General features: G+C 36.6%; 1 protein-coding gene across 4 annotated transcripts in view; it reads right to left on the reverse strand.

The window, feature by feature from the left end:
• The window catches only part of LOC114146246 (disco-interacting protein 2 homolog C), a 164,918-nt gene that overhangs the window by 100,646 nt on the left and 42,520 nt on the right, over nt 1-21,752 (reverse strand). For 3 of the 4 annotated variants that reach the window (XM_028020154.1, XM_028020153.1, XM_028020152.1), the window contains exon 1: nt 10,872-11,007. The exons of the other annotated variant lie outside the window; for it this stretch is intronic. In XM_028020154.1, the coding sequence (XP_027875955.1) occupies nt 10,872-10,992 (121 nt within the window). In that variant the 5' untranslated portion in view covers nt 10,993-11,007. Of the gene's footprint in view, nt 1-10,871; nt 11,008-21,752 lie in introns of those variants that run through there. 4 annotated transcript variants of the gene reach the window in all.

A 21,752-nucleotide genomic window follows, 5' to 3' on the forward strand; every position in this document is an offset into this window, starting at 1 on the left:
GTTATTTCTTGAAATGCAAACCCCCCCCAGAACTGAAAGGGGGTGCACTTACTTTCAGAAATGACACTATAAATAAATTACTATGCATGATATGTTGATGGCGATGTGAAGTCTGTCAGTAACGCAGCTGAAATATCATCTGAAGCTGGACATCATCCTCCCGGATCCTGGATCCAGGCCAGAATATTCTGGAACCGGAAACCTGAGATGCAACAAGCTGCAGCTCGGCTGGTCCTGAACCAGTTTGGACCTCCAGAACCTCCAGAACATCCACGGTTTTTTTATGCCTCTCCAACTGTACAGATTGAGTTTCAGCAGCATCTGCGCCAGCCACATGTGTGTATCTGACATGGCTAATACAGCAAGCTAATCCTCCTTTACACACACACACACACACACACACACTCTGAGTCAGACCATGGGTGGTTATATCTGCAGCACTGGGCTGTAATCAACCACACAAATCCCAGTTTGACCTGCTAACAGAGCAGCTGGAGGCTCATCTGCCAGTTTAAACCAAACAGCTACTGCAGGTGGAAAACTGAATAAAAAGTGTTTTTAAAAGTATAACACTATTGTAGTATAAATATGCAGCATTGAAAAATAACAATGTTGCTGTATTTTAGAAAAAACAATAAAAATTCAGGCTAAAATTTCATTTTTGTCTGTTTAACATAGAGTAGCACTACTTTAACATATTTTTATTCAAGTAAAAGTAAAAAGCAGCCATCAAGAAAATTTGTTTAGAGGAAAAAAACTATCAGGTACTGAAAGCATCAATCATTTAATATTTAAAAATTACATCATCAGTCAGACCAAAATATAAAACTATGCAGAAATTTTGGGAACAAAATGAATTAATATAAATAACATAACTGAAAAAATAACAAAATCAAGCAAAAAAAAAAAAAATACACAACAGTTTCAATCTTTCAATATAAAATTTATGAAACTTCAACAAAAACTGCAGGTGTGTGGATTTTGGTTAAAACAAATGATTATTTCCCTTAAAACCGGAACCTTTTTAAAATCAATAATTATTCACATAATACAAACTCATAGCTGCTGAAAAATTGCTTTCAAATTTGTACACTTGAAGTTTGACCAAACTAAGATATTCAGATAAAAAACAAATATTTTGTGTTTTTGCAGTTTTGTAAGATTGAGGAAATTATTTTGAATTTTGACATTTCCATCAACCTTTTGTTTGAAACACGACGACAAACTTGACTATTCAGTGTCTCTTGACCGCCATTGAAAATTTGACCCAACTTAAGATTTTAACACTGGATTGTTTTCAATTCACCATTAACACTTTTATATTTCATTAAACCAAGAAAAACTAGACGACCCTCCAACACAATCCAGCAAAAACCATCTGAATTATTGTCCTTTCTTGGCTGTAAAACACGCTGAAGAACTGAAATGAACCCTGAAGCCAAACATGATTTGCCTCCCGGCGAAACATTTTCCCATCCAAGCTGCAGACAGTTTGTCTCCTCCTCGCCACTCATTTACATTTAGATGAGCCCATTAAGATCCATAAACCACCATCCACCTACAAACACCGTTTCCAACACCTCCTACTTCAGCACCAAATTTTTCTTAAATTAATAAAGTCCAGGGAGGTAATTTAGGGATATTGAGGTGATGGACGGGAGTTCAGAGTGAAGAAATCTCTTGTTTTATTCAACCTCTGTCTGAATTTCATTTTAGTTGTGATTATAGTCGCTCCAGTGAATAGTGAGCAGGAAAACAAGGTGTTAGTCACAGAATATAAATGAAAAGTGAGCCACAATGCTGATTTTTCCCAGCATCCAACAGCAACATCTAGTTCAGGGATGGTCAAACTGTGGCCCAGGGGCCATTTGTGGCCTTTGGAATGATTCTGTGTGGCCCTTGTTGACAGTTCCAAAATATCCCAGATTTATTTCACCAGACTTTGTTTTTTTAAGCATATCAACATCTAAAGTGAAGTTTTCCCTGATTAAAAAAAATTAACAATTATTAATCTTTTAATAACTAAATTTTTGCTTTCACTTTAATCGCCCTAATAGTTGTTTATTTTATTTTAGCTGTCGTTATTTTGTATATCAATATCTGCTTGTTAGTCTGTAATGTTTGTTTTGTATGCACTCACTGGTGAATAAATTAAAAACTTTTGGCTCCACTAACTTCAGGAAACCTCATAAATACGGCACATCTGAGTGTTTCTGACCTATAAAATGAGAGAAAATGCTAAAAATCAACATGAGAGTCATCAGCAAAACACACATCTGCTTCATCTGCCATATTTGTGGAGAAAAGCGATGAAGAGCGGAGGAGAGGAAGAGTAGCTCAGATTTCATTACATTCTCTGCATGAGTAAAATGCCTGGGAGGCTCCAGGCTTTTTTCCCTCTCTGGTTCCAGCTGAATGTGTGTCTGTTTTTATTTCCCTGCAACCCTCTTGGTTTGTTTTCCTGCCATGTCATATAGAAGGAGAATTTAGCTATGTATCAAGAAGATTGATTTAACCCCCCGGGTCGTCCCTGTAACAGCTGAATAGAGAAATACAATCTGGAAAGACAAGAAAGTGAGTGTTACAACATATTTTATGATGAACTGGTGTAAAAAAATGAACTGAATTGACTTCATAGAGACAAGTGATGCAGCAAAATATAAGAACACATTCACACACCGTGACTTTTAGAGTTAACATCTTGCCTCGAGGCTGCAGGGGGAAAAAATCGATTGAAGCAAGAGAGGGAAAGGAAAATAAAAAGAGTGAGAAAGAGAGAGAGAGAGAGAGCAGCCGCCATATTTGTGATGAGTTCACCGCAGCAACATGTTCCAGGCTCATCCAACAAACCAATACTCACGCTGATGAGCCACATTTACAAACTGGTTCCATCTGGGAGCAAAGAAAATCAGAACGAGTGGCTGCAGCGTAGCAGCCAGTCATCGCCAGCGTCACCACAGGATCAACAGGTGGCGCTTTGACTCTCCGTCACTCTGACATTTAACTTAAAGTGACACACTCCCAACGCGCCTGGCTCTGGAGGACAGACGGGATTGCAAAAATCAAAACCTGAAAGTAACAACTTCACCAAACATTTGCAAAATCCAGATGGAAAAAAACATTTAAACAAAGAGAGCCAATATTTGTGTTTCAACTGCAATAGCGAAGCGTTGTATGACATTTGTTTACAAAACATTAGAGAAGGGTGGCAGTTCAGACAAGTGACTCTAAACTCAAAGTGAAAACAATCAATCGTTTCTTCCAACCATAATAATTTCTGAAACCGTCGAGTCCTGGAAACATTTTATTAAATTAAAATCATAAACTGACGTTGGAAACCAACTTAGCACAAATACAAAGCATTATTCTTTCATTTAAAGCCAGAAGCTAGCTTTATCTAATTTTAGACACATAGGTTTACTAGAAAGATATGCTTGAGCTAAAAGTTAACCTAAATATAGTAAGTAATTAAAATTTAGTGTTAGTGACATATGCTTAAGCTATCTATATTTTAGCTAGAAGTTAAAGAAATAAGCAAACTTAAACCAAAAGCTAAATTTAGCAAATGAGGTTATATAACACGACAAAGCTAGAAATTAAACAATGTGGTGAAACTGGAAGCTAATTTAGATTTAAAAGCTATCTTAAGCCTCATAAGTTCAAAACTTCTGACGCTAACTTTTAAATTATTAGCTAACTTGAGCTTTCTAAAAGCTAATCCTGAGGCTAAAAATCAGAGAAAGTAGTAAAGCTTCTTCTAGTAACTAAAACTAGAAACCAGATGTAGATATTATGTGGCTGGTTGAATGTTTGAAATCATGTGATGAAAATGAAAACACAGAAAAGTTAGAAGTTAACTAAAAGCAAGACACTAACATTTAGTCACTTTATTTTCGCGTAAGCCTAAAATACCACCATACACTTAAATTTGTACAGTTAAGATATAAGTTAACTTTAGCATCATTTTTAAGGCTTATTGATAAGGGAAAGCTTTAGTCATCAAGATGATGAATGCATATTTTTAACCAAAACACAATATTCTTTATTTATGCATTAATAAATTGCTATACTTTGAAGAAAAAGCAAAAACTTTGCACCTACGCATCTCTTATTACTATTTTCATCTAATCACTCATATTTTACATGTTCTCTGTGTACATAAATGTGTTTTTTAAATTTTATAACAGGAGAAATGGGAGATTCATTATCTGGTAACAAAGAAGGCTGAGAGCCAAGCAACCACCTTATGTGACCTTCACACTTCTCAACGAAAATGTAAATCTCTGCCAAATACAACAGAAAATGTGTGTTGCAGTTAGATAAAACAAATAAACTTGCACCTGTTGTAACGGGACTCTAAAGGTTTATTTATTCAACCTGCAGGCAGTGTGGCGAGACACACCCACAACGACTCCAGTTTATCTGGAAAATCCAGTTCAGACTCCAAACTAAATGGCAGCTCCAGTTCAACGAAGCGCTGGAGGGGAAACAATCCGTTAAAACTGCACTCAGATAAGGATTATACACCACAAATACTAACCATAATAAATGACTTGGCTCCAGCAGCGTTGGACTCTTGGATATGATTTTAATCTATAAACAACAGAATTGAGGATTAAGCCTTAAATTACAAGTACAACAATTTCTATTTTTATCATTTATCGTCTTTCCTCTTTTCTTTCTACCAAAAACCGGATGATTAAACACGTCAGTTTGTTTTTTTAGTCTCAACTAGACTTAAAACTAGTTTTATTCTAAAGGACAATTTTGTTTAATGAGACTTTAGAATTTATTTTATTTGTTGTTTTTGTTGTATGTTTATTTATTTTGTATGTTAAAATTTTTTCAAGTTTCAATGTTTAATGCTCATTTATTTAGTTTATTGATATTTATGGATTTTATTATTATTATTACCTGAAAATGGTCTCAAAACAATATTACTGTTTATCGCAATAACGTCTGGGACAACGTATCGTCCAGAAAGATTTGTTATTGTGGCAGGCCTACTGAGGATACTTGAAAATTAAAATCTTGACTGAATTACATTCCAAAACAAAATTAAAGTAAAATAGAATATGGGGGAGCATTAAAATGTCACTAACATAAAATCAAATAACTTTCAAATCTTGTCTTTTGATATTTTCTCCACATTAAACAGGATTAATTAATGAAGCCAACTAAGCTAAGCTCACATCCCATTTTAACAATTAATTATATAATTAAAGAAGGCGGCCATGTGTACATTTAAATAAAATTAAGTTTATTTCTGTAGCAGATTTTAGTAACATTGCAGCTCAAGTGTGCTAAAATATTTTCATTAGAAACTGGACTAAAATACTTTATAAGATTTTGTGTTTTTGAAGTGTTGGCAGCAAAATGGTAGCAGTGTTTGTTGTTGCTTCAGCACACAGTGCAGTTTTTAACAAATTGTTGACAACTTTGAGAAGTAAACCTGCATCTAAAGCTTTTACTTTGTAAAAAAAAAAAGACACATTATGTTCTGTAAATAATAAAATAAAAGTTGACTAATGGAAAAAAAAAGTTTATGCTGCGGAAACCATGCGTGACTCGACTCAGATCGATGAGGATCCAGGTGTGTGTTTGTGTGTGAAAACAGGATGCTGGGAAAAGCAAAGGGAACCGAGAAGCCAAACCAGTCAGGACGCAGACATCCTGAGGTGCTGCAAACCCGCACACACACTCTACACACACGTCTGTACAGACATGATGACACGTTAACACGAGGAAAAAGTGCTCACACACACCATAAATCAGGAGGAAGGGGAACTGACTCTCAGACTGACCTCGGTTCTCCTCAAAGTCGCTCGACTGAAAAAAATAAACGCTTGTAAAAGTAGTTTAACAATCAGCCTACAGATCCAAAGATCCTGCAGGGAGAAATGAGATTTTATACTAGATTACAAACAGATGCTTAACACCGTTATCTCTGCATCCTGAGCCTCCAACACTAGTAAAAACCTTCTGAGTCTGTCGCAAGTCAATATCTGAAATTACTATTTCAGATAGTCAAAATGCATTTTTAGATATCTAGAATCTTATTACAGAGGGTCAAACGAAACTGAATACATGTTAAAACGGCCTGCCATACAAAGTGTGGACCTCCTTAAGGTCAACTTAACCTGTCAGCTACTAAAAAAGTGCTCATTACTGAAAGGTTTGTCCTATTATCTCCTGGGAAAAGAAGGACAATAACTATGCAAATACACTCATACCTAGGAGCAGGGGTGGAAAGTAACTAGTAACTTACTTGCTTTACTGTATTTAGGTGCAACCTATCTGCTGCAGGAAACCTTGAGATTGTTTTGAGTAAAGTATTTTACTAAGTTGCATTTGAAATTAGAAATGAGTAAAAAAAATAAAGAAAAACATCAGGAAAAACCACATTTGAGTTGTACTCTTTCAATTAGAAACAGTTTAATACCAATATGGCTGCAAACAGATGCACAGTTATACAACCGTACATCTTCAAAAAACGGAAGTGGAGCCTCTTGTGCAACCAACAAGGAAAGCAAATCAACAACAAAACACTGACACTGACCAAGAGTGCTGGAACTCAGCTTGGGTTGCTGGGTAACAGGCGGAACTCAGCTGAGGTTGCTAGGTAACAGTGTAGTGTCAGTAGAATTTGACTTAATTTATTGAAACCAAAATTGAAGTAAAAAACGTTTTACAAAGTGTGAATTTTGAAAATTGATCCATACAAGGCGGCGGCCATCATTAACTTCATGAACAGATTGCTGCTGTGAGACATTTTCGCTGCTCTTCTGTGCATGTGGGTCGTTCTGTTCACACAGCCGCATTTAATTATGACCACGCAAAAAATTAAAAAAATTTTATTCTGTTTTTAAGGGGTGGGGAAGTAATAGCATTTTTAGCAATTAAAAAATGTATTGAAATACAGTCAATACATTGAATATCTGTTTTAATAAACACTTGAGTCTTCAAGAACCAAAAACTCATCTGGTTCTGTTCAACATTTAATAAATGTTAATAAATAGATTAAAAATAAGAAAACAACCGGAAAGGTTCCAGTCGACTTCAAACTATCAACTCAGTAAAAGCAGATTCACTTTGTGAACAGTTCATCTGCAGCCTAGAAGTACAGATCCACCCAAACCATCATCCAGTATGTGAACTGGTGCAGAACTGGCCACCGTGGGAAAGTAAAGGAAGTTCTACCTGATTTTTACGAGTTATTAGACAACTTGGATCAGTTTTTGTCAGCTTGTAAAACATGTCTGAGCATATCCTCTCTACAGAAGGCAAAAACTGTACTCAAGAGTAAACTACTTCAACATATTTTTACTCAAGTAAGAGTAAAAAGGTATTTGGTAAAAAGTCTACTCAAGTGCTGAGTAACTGATCAAATTATCAATCATTTAATATTTACATGACTTAAACATAATCAAATGGAACAAAAGTGGGTAGAAAATCCAGAAATTTTACTCAAGAGTAGAAATATTTCATATTAAAATCACTCAAGTAAAAGCAAAAAGTACAGAGTAGCAAGAATACTCCTAAAACTACATTTTCTAAAAAGTAAATGTAATTGGTTACTACCCAGCTCTGGCAGCAGATAAGTCACTTTGACTTTCAATATTTTATCAAGTCAGTCGTTCAGTTTTTATAGGGAAACAAGTCTGTGCAGGAAGTTTAATCGAAGCGTAATCTGTGGAGCTACTCTCCTAGAGTTTGTGCTTTATTGCTCCAAACCTAATTTCCCCTGCAGTTAAATAATAATGTGGATTGAATTGTTCTGAACGCGACAGAAGAAAGGCACAGTGAAGAGGATTCATGCGATTGTCTCTTTGAGCACATATGAAACTGGACCTGGACGGATTTGACCTCCTCTGACACCCAGCGAATCAGCATTCAGCGCCAGTCCATCGCTTTATGGCTGGAGTCAGAGGAGAGGAAATGTAGGCGAAAGGTAAACCAGGAGGGGCGAAAGCTGAACAACACCGTCTACATCGAGCTGCTGTAATCTCTGTATTACGTTACATCTATCCATTACAGTTCAACAAACCCCTTCTGTTCTGCAACATGGGAACAGATGTTATTGTCTGCATAGCTTATACTTCACTCTGCACAGCTTAAGATTTAAAACCAATGGCAGAAAATAGGAAAAACTGCAAATAGAACAACAACAACAACAGATGTTTATAGAACAAAAGCAGTATCAAGAAGCCTTTAGATCATCCATGTTTTAAACGTATGGTGGAATAAATGCAGCTAAAAAATCCTGAATAGATCTGACTGCATTCAGACCTGTTCTGTTTAAGATGCTTCAATCAGACTCCAGTCCGTTTGTCTGTAAAGTCTTGTTCGTTTGGGGAGGTGTGAATATGCAATCTAACTAAAAAAGAAAACTCTGGTCTGCCTACAATCCTCGCTGAACTCTAGTGCGGTTCGAATGTTCATGCGAACGCCAAGCGGACTGGAGACGGCTCCAAAAGCAGGAAGTGGACTACAAAGCAGAGCATTCTGCGTAAATGCTACCAAAACAAACGAGTTAGTCTATCGCTGGCGGGAGAAATAGTTCATAGTGTTCAGCCAAAGACAAAAGAGAAATCGTCCAACCGCTAAAACTTGTTCTTTCTTGTTTACATTTGGTAAAGAAGAAAGTTGAAGTCAGTGTCTTCTTCAGAGGTACTTGTGTCATTTTCTGTAGTAGTTCTTGGTGCAGCGCCCCCATAGGCGAGGAGAGGAACCGTTTCTTCAATTAGTTTGGTTGGTTTGACGGTGCAGTGAGAAAGAGAACTACAGCAGCTGAAAAAGTAACAAATGCTGCAACTTTTGTTAGACAGACAGACATGTTGTGATTATGTTGTCTTTGGTTGGATGAACAACATCCTGCCTAAGGTCAGTAGGTTGTTTCATTAGACTGATTTTTATTGTATTTGGATCAGATTGGATCAGATCCTATAAAATATCTTTAGGTGACATTTGGAGAGAACTGAAATGAACTGGACTTCAATTGCACCAATTTATTCCAATTTGTGCTAAATCTTGTGCCCCTCAGCTCAACATATTGGCTGAAAATCATGTTTTGTTGTAGCTTTACACTTTATTTAGTGACAGAATGATTCTATAATCAATTTTTTTTAATCAACTACTGACAGCTCAGGTAAAGACGTGTTGCTCCTTGTTGAGGGAGCAACATGTTCTCTCTCAGAGCTGATTGCACCTCGTCACACCAGACATGATTAGCACTAGAGCTCTGAGGCCAATCGAGATAACAATGATTCCTTGAAAAAGCAGAAGCAGCTTCACAGGCGTCACAGTGTCTGTTCAGCCCTCACAACTGGTGCACGCTTTCTCTCTTCTGCACAGAAAAATGAAGAATACTCTGACAAAATTACAACTTCTTAAAGGGGAGACGTAAGAATAATTTCAGTATAACTAAGTGTCTAATATTGCCAAGCTAATGCTAACCATAGCAACAACATGAACTGTTTTGCTACACTGATGACGCAGCGTTTTGCTTACTACAGCAAAACACTGGCAGACATCCCTGTTATCGAAAGTAATGAAAAGAAGTGAAAGAAACTCAATTTTTGTTTAATAGTCCTGGGACTGTGGACTTTATTTTGAAGGTTTCAGTTTTATTTTTGCAAAATTTCAGGGTTTGCTGGCGCAAACAGCAAAACAATTAGCCAAATTCTAGTTTTTGGGGCGAATGTTAACATTTCTTCAAATATTTGACATGCATTTTAAACTAATACAGTACAGACCAAACGTTTGGACACACCTTTTAATTCAATGAGTTTCCTTTATTTTCATGACTATTGACATTGTAGATTCACACTGAAGGCATCAAAACTATGAATAACATGTGGAAATATGCACTAAACAAAAAAGTGTAAAACAACTGAAAATAGCCCTTATATTCTAGTTTCTTCAAAGTAGCAACCTTTTGCTGTGATTACTGCTTTGCACACACTCTGCATTTTCTTGATGAGCTTCAAGAGGTCGTCACCTGAAATGGTTTTCACTTCATAGGTGTGCCCTGTCAGGTTAATAAGTGGGATTTCTTGCCTTATAAATAGTCATGAAAACAAAGAAAACCCATTGAATTAGAAAGGTGTGTCCAAACTTTTGGTCTGTACTGTATATCTTTCTGCATTTTTATATTTCCACATTCAAACCATTTCACTATATACACTACTATTGCAATTTGACATCTGTTTGGTATTTTTCCAATTATTTTTCATTCTCTAATGAGATTTTTTTAATACTAAATAGAAAGGCTTCTGCTGACACAACAGCTTATAGATTTTGACCTTTTCTTCTCTAAAAGATCTTAAAATCTTGTTTACAGTCAATGTTAATGATTCAACAATGTTTCTACATACATTTGAAACTAAATATACTTTTGCATTTTTATGTTTCTATATTAAAATCATTTTATTAAATACACTACCATTGCAGTTTGACATCTGTTTGGGATTTGTTCCCAATTATTTTCAATTCCCTGCTCTTAAAATCACATTAAAATCGATTACATCACTCAAAAACATTTTCTGCAAAAGTTTTATTGTTGCTGCAACAAGCAGATTAGTGGACAGTTTAATCCAAATGCCCAAAGATTTAAAGGTTATTTCACGCAGGGGTTTTTCCTTCTTTCATTGCTACATTAAAATAGATCAAAATCAAAGCCCATAATGTCAACAGCAGCAAAAACAAAATGGAAATATGTTCATAAAGATGTCAGTTTAAAGCACAAACTAAGTAAAAGTTATGAAATTTTTAGTAAACATCCTCAGTTTTGTTGTAATTTTCACCAACTGAGGTTACATTTAATTAGTTTAAGCAAAGGAGAAGTTTTTTCAGGACGTTTTGAGTCCTACCTTCTTCATCATGCTGTATTTCTATAGATCTGCAGGACGAAGACGACCCCAGCTGCCCCTGGTCTGCTGGCGCTGCAGCATCAGAGCTGCCTCCTCCCTGCCGACCAGCCGCTCTTTTCATCTCCCCGAATCTTTCATGCTGCCTAAAACAACAACAATAACGCGCTCTGGAACAAAACGCGCTGACAGATCCTTCCCCTCGTCCTGCTGGGGGACGTTGGTTCATCTCTCTGCCGCGCACTTCCCTGTCCGTCTACCTTTCTGCTGCCGTCTCTTTCATCCTCTATTTGATCTCCTGAGTATTCCCGTTTCTCCGTCTCTCCTCAGTACCTCATAAAAAACAAGCAGGAGCCTCCATGTCATGATGATGACATTCTCTTATCGCTTATCTTTAATAATCTACCTGTTTTAAAGTCAAAATAGCTAAAATATCACTAACAAGATGCTTTTGTTTTGTCTTTACAGGGGTAAATCCAAGGGGTGGGTTTGGGGTGCCCGCAGCCCTTTCAAATATGGATGCTAAATTTCCCATCAAAAGTAACAATTTAAGTTTATTTCAAATCAACTTTTATGAGCTTTACATCATGTGGTAATATTATTCCCTCATCAAAAACATACAATAGTGTTGGCTTGATTCTTTCAAGTATGTTTAAGAAATCACTTAATCGCCATGGCAACCATTCAGCTGTGTAAAACGCTTGGTTGGACCTAGCCCTGCCTTCAAGGCGCAGCTCCATTCAGCTCCTTCAGACTAGCCAGAAGCAATTAGCAAAGACCTGGTGGAACTGCGCATCTTTTGAGCTCATCATAGGAGCCATTTCTCAGAGGAAATCTGGTGAAAATGTTGCTAACGAGTTAATAGAGCAGCCATGTTATGATGACTTCCTGACTTCTTGAAGGTGGAGCTTCAGAAAGAGACAGAAACTCTGACTGGTTCTTTTCAGCCAGCATTGTGAGAAAGCAGAGGAGCTTTATTTTTTCCCAGATTATCTGTGTCACACCACACAGTCACAAAATGGTGACAAATATGTAAGAAAATATATATTTTTATAAACGTTATATACTGTAGCTTTAAAAAGTGAAGTATTTCCAATAAAATCCCACAAATCCTTTTAATTAAAAAAACAAAAACAAACACATATTGGAATTTTCTCCAAACAATAATCCAACGTGACACAAGATGTGGCGCGTTGAGCCGTGACTCCTGCAGAGGAAGTCCACTCTTTTGACATCAGGTGTCGGCTGAAATAACTCAGTCCGGACCGCACACGCTCACACGACCTTTAAGGGTTCTTATCGCTGCTGTCGGTTAGTGAATGTGTGAAAGAGAGAGGGGAGAGTAGCTGGGTGTGTGTGTGTGTGTGTGTGTGTTTTTCCCTCCATTCGGCCACATGGTGTCTAAATAACACACATTATAACTGCAACCATGTCCTCTAATTACATACTTCACCACTGCAACACCTGCAGCACGCTGATAAAGCACGCTAACTTAGGAGCTAAAAACTCACCATGTGACTCATTATTTTTACAAGAATACAGCAAATACCAGACCTGGAACGACAACAAATTTGGCTGGAGGACAAACTGTTCCAAAAGTTAATGCAATAAAACGATAATATTGCTGTTTTGAGGCAATTTTCAAGTAACATAATGCAAGAACACATTCTCAAAAATCAAAAACTTTACATCCTGATGAACATTTACCACTGGAACTGGAAGAAATTTTAAATATTCAAAATAAATAAACCCCAAAAAGAACAAATAGAATTAATTATGAAGTCTCCTTGTCCTTCAAAAACAGGCTAGTTGATAAAACTGAAGCCTTTTGTCATCAGGTTTTTGGTAGAAAGAGGAAAACGATAAATTATTGATTTATCATACGATTGATTTGTGGTTTTTGGCGACAGGCCTACTAAATACATTTAAAAAAATTTTATCTTTCAATCATGCAGAAACAAATTAGTTAAGTTGACAGATGATTTAAAAAAAAACTTTAACCTACTACAAATTTTCAAATACTGTATCAAATACACAAGTTTTTGCTACAACAACCAACCAAAGGCTGATTTAAATTAGTTTCATAAGTCATGAACATATTTTGGATGACTTAAAGTTAATACCCTGCAGACAAAAAGGTGTAAAAAGTCAATCTATTTACCTCGTTCAGGGCGTCTGTCAGCTCGCAGGCTCTCCCTGACTGACCTCCAGACAGTCTGAAGGGCTGATGTCTCTCGCCTGAAGCAGTCAGACGCAGACCGACTGTGTCACAATGAAAATGCTCCCGAGAAACAACTGCTTAGCCTCCATAATTCAGGGGAATGAATTAGAGCTGCTACATTATTTAACCGCGGCACAGTTTGCAGTGGCCGGTCTCTCCCCACACCCCGCTGATCCAAATCTGTCACTTCGCTTCGCGCTGCACTCAGGTTGACAGGGCCCTGCTGGCCACGTGCACAACAGCTGGCACGTTCACGCACGCACCTAATGCAAGGAATGTGAGCTGGCAGTAATATTTCTTTCACTGTATAAAGTGAGCAAGACCAAAACAATCCATTACGCACCAACCCAAAACGCCAGGAGGGTCCATATGTTAACCTGCGCTAACATGGCCGACGCTCAGGTCAGCCATAAAACTTTGACCGCTGACAAGTGAATGGAGCCCAAAGGGATAAATATTAAAGCACCGGAACAATTTACGATTCAACCAAACTGATCCAAAAACAAAACGTCTTACCAAGTCGCTTTGATCTAGTTTCTAGCACAAATATCTTAGAATACTTGGAATAAGACAAAATTAAAGTGTTTTCCAATTAAAGATCAAATGGAAGCTAAAATGGACATAAAACCTAATTTTTACTTAAGGTGCTTCAGCAGATATTTATAACTCAGGGGCCGAACAAAATATATTTGTTTAAAAGGGACAATACAAAACTATTTTTGTTATTTCCAGAAATAGACAAACTCCAATAGCTAAATCCCAATGAAGTCACAATTCCCCAGGAGGAAAAAGACTGAACTTTTCTTGCAGAAACAAACATTTTTAATTGAAAAGCATTTAAGAGTGTGTAATAGTGAAGGTTTCTAACATTTTCAGTCAGATATTTTTAAAATCAGCAGCTTTAAAATGCTTTTATTTAATAAATTAACTATGTTATCTTCTATGCATCTTTAAAAATGTACAATTTTACTTTTTTTTTAAGAACAACGTTTTCTAATTTATTACTGAATCCATATTAGAGATAAAACTGTTTTTTGGTGTTTACTTTGTTCATGTCCTTTTTACAATCCTTTCTTATTAAAAATGTCTCCAGCTGGATTTCATTTCTCCTCTAAACTTTTGTTTATATTTTCTAAAATATTTTTCTCTCCTGTTGCACCTTTTATTGCATACTTCTCACGTTTTTCCCCATTTCTCTTCCTCTGCTCTTCATCCGGTGTTTACTGCGTGTTAGTGGCCATTTAAGGGCAGCTTGCTGTGATAAATCTTGATAAATCATGCAAGCCGACAGAGATTAAACTGCTCAGATTTAAGGTAAAGTTGTTCTTTTCTACCAACCAGTTTAGCAAAATTGTCCAGCAAAGAAATTCAAATCAATTAAATCTTTGATTTTTATCGTGAATACAGTCAAAAACCAAACCAGAATGTAGAGGCTATTTGTTTTACAAATTTACATAAAGCATGTCGATCAAAACATTGTTTATCTCTAATAAGACTCATAAAACCAATAAGCCTCATTCGTCAAACTCCTTGACAGTTGGAGGAATTGTGGATTTGGGGGCATAATCATAAATATTCAAAATTATTGTAAGATGAATCTGAACGGAGGAAACACATGGTTTCCTGTGGATCAGGTGACAGGCGGCCGGTGTCGTTTCGAGGAAGCCATGAATAATGTACAGTTTCAGCCACAAGCATATGTCTCCAGTATGAATATCTTTACAGGATTTCTGCAAAATGAGGAGCCTGGGGGGAATATTTCCTCTTATGTATACCAACATAGGGTGCTCCAGCTGCTGCCGCTACATCTCAAATATAATGTATGCAGGGATTAATCCTCGTAGATCTGATTTTAGAAGGATTTAAATGTTCAAAAATTCAGTCATTTGACAGAAGTCGCAATAATTGTCACAATAATTTGTACTTGTAAGTTGAAGTACTTCATAAAACTACTTTGATGATAAATGAGAAATTTTGTGGACCAAAGAATCATCCTTGATTGTTTATAGCACAATCAAGTAATTATGTTACGTTCAGTAGTTAAACTAACATATCAAATATGGCTGTAATTTAATGCCTTGAAATTGAGCTTCTGTTTCTTTAAAAATTTAATTTTTTCTCAAGCTCCGCCTTCAGGAAGTCATCACAACATTTCTCCTTTAACAATGTTTTTATGAGTTCCACCAGGTGCTAATTGCTGCTGGCTAGTCTGAAGGAGCTGCACCTCGAAGGCGGGGTTATGTCCGCCAAGGCGTTTTGCACAGCTGAAAGGTTGCCATGGAGAATAAAGGAATTCTCAAACATGCATGAAAGAATCAAGGCAGCACTCCAGGTATGTTCAGGGAATAACATCATATGATGATGTAGAACTCACAAAGTCTATCTTACATGATGCTGTCCCTTTAAACTGCAGGGATTTAAAATATTACAATTTTGCAAGATTATGTGTAAAAATAAACACTGAAAAGTCACATTATCCATTTTCTAGATGGGATATTGACTGTTCTAGAGTAAGAGATCAAGGTTTTTCCATTCCGTCTGGCTCTCTTCCTATTTTATTCCATGATAAGCTGACTCCGGCACAGAGATAACAACAACACCATCAATGCAGCTCAACGGAAAGCTGAAAACACAAAGACCGGTGGTAATTAAGTCTAGTGTCTCGAGGCTGCGCTCACCTGCTGCTTCACTAAGCACTGCTGACTCCCTCCCTCAGGCTGACCAATACTTCATTACGGCTTAAGTGAAAAAGAATCAATAGCACCGAGCAGAGCAAGTCAGGTCTCCGTCCAACTTCTCCGTCAGCCATCAATCAGAGGCGGAGAGCGGGTCGGACGGAAGATCCGGAGGGAAAAAGCTGAACAGCGCAGCAGAGAAAGCAGGTGCTGCAGAGTGCTGATAGGAGCGATGCGCGGCTCTTTCTGATGACATTAACAAAAGCGGAGTTGCACTGCAGGGTGAGAAGAGGTGATGCAGAGAGCTAAAAGAGCCTCCATCTTTTCACTTAAATCTCTAACGGGGATCAAAACAGGTAAAAATCACTGTTTTAAATCTTAGGATGTTCAAACAACCTAAGATTTGTTTGAACAAATCTTGTGAAAATCTTGTGTTTTTTGTGCAAAAACACAAAATCTCACCAAGTGTGTTTGGTCTAGTTTCTACTGCTAATGTCTTAGTACACTAAGACAAAACTAACTTACAATTAAATTAACATTTAGTATTTTTTAAGTCTCTATGATTGGTGTTTATGTATCGTAATGTCCTCCAATAACACATAGTTTCTTTGTCAACCTTTCAATCTTCTTGTCAGAGAAAGAAAAACACAGACGACTCCCTAAACTGCAAAAACACAAAATCTCACCAAGTATTTTTGGTCTAATTAGGGCAAATGTGTTAGTAAGACAAAACTAACTTACAAGTAACTGTTCAGCAAGAAACAAGAGCTTGTTTCAAGTAAATAATTCCTTAAAATGGTTTTGAAAAAGTACTCATCTTGTTATAAGTGAAATAAACTGCCAATGGAACAAGTACTTTTTCATCAATATTAAGGAATTACTGTGTTAATACAAGCTGCTATATCTTGCTGAAATGCTACTTTTAAGTTAGTTTTGTCTTATTTGAAGTGTAATAAGATGTTTGCACTAGAAACTGAATAAAAATACTTGGGTAGATGTTGTGTTTTTACAGTGTAGGGATGTTTTGTGGAAATGTTTCACTAAATGACATTCATCTAATATCAAAATCAGAGGTTTCATTTTCGTTCTGCTTCAAGTTTACATAGGAGCACTGCAATAAATTTTTACCATTATTCCACCCTGGAAAAAATGTTTCAAAAAATCTATAGAAACCCAAATTCAAGATGGCCGACATGATCATATTCTGTCTGGTAGTGTAATCTGGAATAAAACGGCCTATCAACCTCTTTTCTTAGTTAAAAATATAAAAATCTAAACATTGCAACATTCTGGGAACATTTCAAACATAAAAAAACACTCCAGCACTTCTATGGGCATCAAGTGGAAAATATGAAGATGAAAAAGCAAATTCACACCACTAACGCTAATATTTGTTTCCCATCTTGCACATGAGACCAGACAAAAGTCAATCTCCTGCAGATTAGCCCAAAACATGGCTGAAATTGCTTGGCATCTTTGAGTCAACAGGCATGAAAGCAACCAAAAGGCCAAACACCTGGTTCTCCTACCGTTTTGTGTAGGTAGAAGAGTGAGCAAAGAGCTGGGGAATTTGAATTCCCTCATGAGGAAAACTGGGTCACCAGAGACTGCTTCAGGATCAGGAAGAGAAATGACGTGCAACGAAAGGAAAGAAAGAAGGAAATAATACAAAAAAAAACATTTTCAATCTTTTTAAAGCAAATGTTTCTGGTAGATTGTTGAAGCAACACAATGATTTGTTTTATGTCTGAAATATGGGTTTCTAAAGACATAAAACAGATGCCACAGAAGTTATTTCTCCTTGAGAAAAGCAATTAACCAACAGAATATAAAACCTAATTTAAGTGGAAGTCTTCATAACCAAATATTAAATGATTACTCAAGAGTTTAAAGCCTCACATCAGAAAATTTAAAAATTAAAAATGCATTAGATCAGCAGAGCTGTAAAACTCATCATAAAATCCTTTTTTATCTTAAGCAAAGAGTTTTAATAAGATGTATGACACTGCATATTATGAGTTTATTAGTATAGCACATTGAGCAACAAGGCCACTCAAAGGGCTTTAAATGAAAAACATAAAATTAAACAAAAATAACAGATAATGGAAAGTTGTAATCCAGACCAGAAACAATAAATGTTCCAGTTATTAATCAAAGGCAGCTCTACCATGTTGGGTTTTTAGAGGAACTCAGTGTTTCATCTGTTTTGCAGTTTCCTGGAAATTTGTTCCAGATTTGTGGCAAATAGAAGCTGAATGCTGCTTCTCCAGAAGACCTGAGAGGTCTGGAGAGTCAGTTCGACAACAGCAGCAGATCTTTGATTTATTTTGGTTCAGAGTTTTAAGAACTAAAAATTTTTTAAAGTCTTTTCTCTGAGTGGAAGGACTTTAGAACGGGGTGATGTGCTCCATCTTCCTGGTTTTAGTGATAAAAGGCCGACTTTTTCACCGTCTTTGTGTGACTCTGAAGGTTCAGGTCTGAGTCCATCACTGCAACCAGATTTTGGGCCGGATCGAAATCAATCAATCAGTCAATCAACCATTTATTTGTAAAGCACATTCCAGAAAGAAGGAAATTCTGAGTTGCCAATTGAGAAACCAGTCAAGTGCCATCATCAAAATTATCAATATACATCAAATATGTTGGTCAATGTTCCTGTGATTATGGTTCAGAAGGAGCTCTAAAAAGGACAGGAGGATAGAAGGCCGACTTTGTAACTGTCCTTGTGCGTTTGTGAAGGTTCATGTCAGAATCCATAACCAGAACCAGATTTCAGGCCTGATTGCTAGTTTCTACCTGTAATAACCGACTCTAGATCGTTCCTCTTTTGGTCTAAACATAATAACTTCAGTTTTGTTTCTGTTCAGCTAGAGAAAATTATGGTACCTCCACATGTTGGTTTGTGCTTCACAGCAAAAACATAAAATCTAGTATTTTGGGTCTAGTTTCACGTGCAAATATGTTAGCACACTAGAAATAAGACAAAAATAACTTAAAGCTCCTATATCAAGCTCAGCAATATATAGGAGCTTGTTTTAAGTCAATAATTCCTCAATATTAACAAAAAAGTACTAGTTCCACTGGCAGATTACTTCACTTATAAGAAGGAAAAAAGTCTTGAAATAATCTGCCAATGTAACTAGTCTTTTTTCCTTTTTTCATCAGCATTAGGTACTTATAGACTTAAAACAAGCCACTATGTCTGGCTAAAAATGTACCTGTAAGTCAGTTTTATCTAAGTGCACTAAGATATCAGCATTAGAAACTACACCAAAAATACTTGGTAAGATTTTGTGTTTTTGCAGTGTTGGATGGTTTCAGAGCTTATATTATAACGTAGAGCTAATCTTATTATTTGTTATAATCAGAGTTAGTGGGAGCCTGTAGATATTGAATAAGAGAGGAATCTTGTTCATTTGCCATGACTTTATTTGCATAAATAAATAAATAAGGAAATGTGATTTTACTGACAAGAAGCCAAAAGGAGTGACTAAAAAAAAATCATATTTTCATTTTGGAGTTGATAAAGAGGTAAATCCATCCAAACTAAAAATAAATAATCTAATTTTCTTCCAGCAGCGATGTGAAGAAAACGCCACCTGACACCCCCAGTTGCTGAACTAATTCCCTGAAGAGACTCTAACTCCTCTCAGGTGTTTCTGTCGCATCTAAACCGTGTTAATCCAGATTAACGCCAGGTCAGGGATTTTCTCCACGGAGGTCCTTCACACCCTCTAAGATCCTGTTAATGTAATACCTTCGAGCTCACTGCTTTTTGCTGAAACAGTCTACAGACTGTTTAACGGTGACTCAGCAGTCTCGCTGATGAAACCTTTGATAACTATTTTTACACAGAGCTTCACGATGTAACACCTGGCTCTTATCTGAGAACAGATTTTACTGGAACAGCTTCAAACCAAACCGGGACACGTATGAACAGACAGATCCGGCTGGTTTTATACACATTCAGCAGCAGCTAAATGATTCATTGATCCAAAACACATTGCAGCTTTTAAACCTCATAACATCGTTTAGCATGGAGTCATAAACAATGTCAAAATTTCACAGTAAAACTTGGGTCCTTTAGCTTGACATAAGAGCAAAGAGAATGGGGGATCAAACTTTTTAAAATTACAGTTTTCCCATGTTTATCGTTTATTTGTAAATATCAGAATTTCAAGATAAATATTTAATTAGTAAGATAAATATTTAGCTGGCTAAATATTTTGCTTGCTAGTTAAAAATGTAGCTTCATAAATACTTGGTTAACAAGATAAATATTTAGCTAGCTAATTATTTTGTAGACTAAATATTTAGCTAGCTAAATTTAGCTAGCAAGCTAACTATATTTAGTTTGTAGACTAAATATTTAGTTAGCAGGTTAGATAAGCTATAGTTCAGTTTGTAGACTAAATATTTAGCTAGCAATTTTAAAATAGATTAGTTTGTAGAGCATTTAGTTTGCTTACTGAATGTTTAGTTTGGAGTTAAGTTTTAATTAGTTCTCTTATGGCAGGTTGAATAACCCAAATTATTTCTCTAAATTATTTTACTGTAATTTTCCAATAGGCAATCCATAGTTTAGATGCAAAAGTCAGTCAACATTATAAAGTAGAATATTCAGTTTTTGGCTGAAGGAAAAAGTTTAATTAATTGAGATTCTCTTTTTCTTTTTGTGTCAAACTTAACTGTTTCATAGACAGGCCGATTTATTTTGATATCAGACAAAGACAGCCAGAGGATGTACAGAAAGCAGTTCTCAAATTATGTTTTCTATAACTAAAGAGAAATCAACCTGGTCCTATATGAAAACATACCAAAAGGTTCTGCTCAACCGCCAAGATTACGAGCGGGAACGCCGTACCAATCACTCTCACCAGAGTTCATTTCAAACTCAAGTTTACTTTGTTTAAACAAATTTAAAAATCTGCTTATTTTCGGTTTCAGTAAAGAAAAATGAGCCAATATGAAAGAACCAGCTGATGCTTCTTCCAGCTGCATTGCTATGTTGGTTCAGGGTCGGTTTGAGCCGTTACGTCAGCTTCTTGCTGTTACACAACTGGGGGAGAGACTCTTAAAGGCAGGATATAAAAACCACGTGAGTCCAGAAACGGCTGTTCTGTAATGGAAAAAGAACCAGAACTCTCGGTACATTAGTCCAAAGATAGCCCTGCAGCGCTGCGTCGCAATCCGGGTGGAGAGACAGGAACAAACACTTCAGATTGTTCTGATTATGTAATTAATTCACAAGAAGAAGAGAAATAGAAACCACCAACTTGGTGTGTCCAAACAAATCGATCCTGATTAATAACGTTTAATTCACAGCTCCATCTGGGAGTTAAAGAGTTAATTATAATGCAGTGAAATCCATCCAAAATCAACAAAGTGCAGAAAGGCAGAATATTTCTGGAGGTTTACAAGATAACAAAGACAAAGTCTGTCAGATTTATAACACCGGTGCAAAAGAGTCTCCAGATTTCATCTTTGTTTGTGATTAAAGGAGGAAAACTTCCCATGTCTTTGATTCCTGAAGCCGTTCAGAGAACAGAAACTCGGCTCTGACGAGTCGCTGAGTCACTGCGGCGTCTCCAGAACCCTGCGGCTCCAAACCGAGTCAGTCCAAGGAAAACATCAGCAGCTCCGTCCCATGAACCCGCAGCGTGGCAGCCGACGAGCGGCTCTGACGCCGCAGATTATTCCATGGACAGGCGGTGAGAGCAGCTGGACGGTTAAACCAGTCTGTCAGCTCTAAACAGGTTGGTCACGCTGTCAATATGACGGCGGAGGAGGATGAAATCAGTTTTATTATTTTCCAAATTACCAGTTTTTCCATTTCAACCATATTTACCATCCCAAAAAATGTAATTATGGAGACTGAAAACAATTCAACAGATCAATCCCCAAAGAGTTCTACATTTCTGCTTTTGACTGGCAAATTTCTCAATAAAATATAAGTTAAAACTGATTAATATATTTTCATTTCCCAAA

The sequence above is a fragment of the Xiphophorus couchianus genome, chromosome 6, assembly GCF_001444195.1.
Source record: "Xiphophorus couchianus chromosome 6, X_couchianus-1.0, whole genome shotgun sequence".
Taxonomy (NCBI): domain Eukaryota; kingdom Metazoa; phylum Chordata; class Actinopteri; order Cyprinodontiformes; family Poeciliidae; genus Xiphophorus; species Xiphophorus couchianus.